The sequence below is a fragment of the Egretta garzetta genome, unplaced genomic scaffold, assembly GCF_000687185.1.
Source record: "Egretta garzetta isolate BGI_Z169 unplaced genomic scaffold, ASM68718v1 scaffold60, whole genome shotgun sequence".
In the NCBI taxonomy this organism is placed as follows: domain Eukaryota; kingdom Metazoa; phylum Chordata; class Aves; order Pelecaniformes; family Ardeidae; genus Egretta; species Egretta garzetta.
The window spans coordinates 3,202,260-3,204,346 of NW_009258269.1; the positions used below are offsets into that span (position 1 = coordinate 3,202,260).

A 2,087-nucleotide genomic window follows, 5' to 3' on the forward strand; every position below is an offset into this window, starting at 1 on the left:
GCTGCCAGTCCCACCAGCGAGACGGTGGAGATGAGCACTAGGGACACGATCAGGTAAAGTGTAATCATGGGCAAGCCCCCACCGTCGGTGGCCCGAGCCTCGGAGCCCTGCAAGGCCTCTGGGCCCTTCTCCTCCACCAGCACCACCAGGGTGACGGCTGTGGAGAGCGGGGGCTCCCCAGCGTCCCGGACCACCACCAGCAGTTCGTGTGCAGAGGCATCCGTCTCCTGCAGGGCCCGTGTAATCCGGATCTCCCCAGACCGCAGGGCCACGCTGAAAAGCCCCGGGTCTGTGGCTTCCACGAGGTGGTAAGAGAGCCAGGCATTGCGCCCCGAGTCCGCATCTATTGCCACCACCTTGGTGATGAGAGCAGGAGGGGCGGTGGAGGGGGAGATTCGGAACTGGGTAGCGGAGTCCTCCCCGGCCCTGGGGAAATGCACCCGTGGGGCATTGTCGTTCTGGTCCACTATAAAAACATGAACCAGCGTCCTGTTCCTCAGGGCCGGGGAGCCACCATCAGAGACCTCCACGTGGAACTGGAGATAGGTGGTTTGCTCATAGTCAAAGGGGAGTTTGGCAGAGACCTGCCCACTTGTGGGATGTATGGAGAGGTAGCGAGTCGGATCCAGGCCTGGATCTGTCCCACCAGCTCGCAGGATGGAGTAGGAGAGGCGGGAATTCTGCTCCGAGTCAGGGTCGGCAGCAGAGACCGTAACCAACACACTGCCCACCGGGTTATTTTCTGCCACCAGCACTTCGTAGGACACTTGCTCAAACTGGGGCGCGTTGTCATTGACATCTGCGAGGGCAATTGGCAAGATGGTGTGGTGGGAGAGCGGGGGACTGCCCAGATCCGAGGCAGAGACGGTAACATTGTAGTAGGCAACATGCTCCCGGTCCAAATGGGTGCTGGTTAGCAGCGAGTACTGGTGCTCATAGTCCTTACGCAGCTGGAAGGGAAGATCTGGAGACACGTGACACTGGACCTTGCCTTGCTCACCAGAGTCCCTGTCTCTGACGTGTATCACGGCCACCACTGTGCCCGGGGGTGCGTCCTCGCTCAGGGAGCTGGAGAAGGAGGTAAGAATGACTTCGGGGGCGTTGTCGTTCACATCAGTGATTTCCACCACCACGCTGCAGTGCTCCTCCATCGTGGGTGATCCCATGTCCTTGGCCTCCACTTCGATCTCGTACACTGTCGCCTCCTCAAAGTCCAGGTTGCCCTGGACGCGAATCTCCCCCGTTTGCTCATCGATGGCAAAGATCTGGCGTAAGGCAGCTGAGTTGTGGCTGCTGAGGGAGTAGCGGATGTCTCCGTTGGGCCCTTCGTCCACATCGGTGGCATTTAACTTCACCACGAGGGTGCCCAGCGGCGAGTTCTCCACCAAGCGGGCTCCGTACGATGGTCTGTCAAAGACCGGGTGGTTGTCATTGGCATCCAGGACCTGAATAGTGATGTGTGTCTTGCTGGACTGGGGGGGAGAGCCCCCGTCTTCGGCAGTCAGGACCAGGTGATGGAAAGCTCTGAGTTCCCGGTCTAGGGCCCTCTCCAGCACCAGCTCGGGGAACTTCCCACCGTCCGTGCGCGCCTTCACATTGAGGTTGAAGTTCTCATTGGCACTCAGGTGATAGGTCTGCAAGGTGTTGGTCCCCACGTCGGGGTCCTGTGCAGGCTGGATGGGGAAGCGGGCACCCAGGGACGCCAGCTCATAAATGCGCAAGGAAACCTCGTCACTGGGGAACTCCGGGGGGTTGTCGTTGATATCCAGGATCTCCACCTCAATGCGGTAAAACTCCACTGGGTTCTCGATGGCAAGTTTCAGGTGGAGGAAGCAGCGGGGGTTCTGCCCGCAGAGCTGCTCCCGGTCTATCCGCTCGCTGACCATGATAACGCCGGTGTTCACGTTGACCGAGAAGTACTGGGAATCCGAATCGGACAGTACCTGCAGGTTAGCTGCCGCCAGTTTCGCCACATCGGTGCCCAGGTCCTTCGCGATATTGCCCACGAAGGCACCCCGGGTGAGCTCCTCGGGGATGCTGTACCGGATCTGGGCGGAGGAGCTGTGCAAGAACAGACAGAAAGAGAA

The 2,087-nt window shown here is 59.9% G+C and overlaps 2 protein-coding genes across 2 annotated transcripts in view; both read right to left on the reverse strand.

Moving 5' to 3' along the window:
- Positions 1-2,087, reverse strand: part of LOC104135801 (protocadherin gamma-B1) — a 41,374-nt gene that overhangs the window by 26,382 nt on the left and 12,905 nt on the right. The window lies entirely within an intron of this gene.
- The window catches only part of LOC118451723 (cadherin-23-like), a gene marked incomplete at its 5' end in the record, with an annotated part of 8,313 nt that overhangs the window by 3,776 nt on the left and 2,450 nt on the right, over positions 1-2,087 (reverse strand). The window contains one exon of the mRNA XM_035889061.1: positions 6-2,083. Within this exon, the coding sequence (XP_035744954.1) occupies positions 6-2,083 (2,078 nt within the window). The remainder of the gene's footprint in view (positions 1-5; positions 2,084-2,087) is intronic.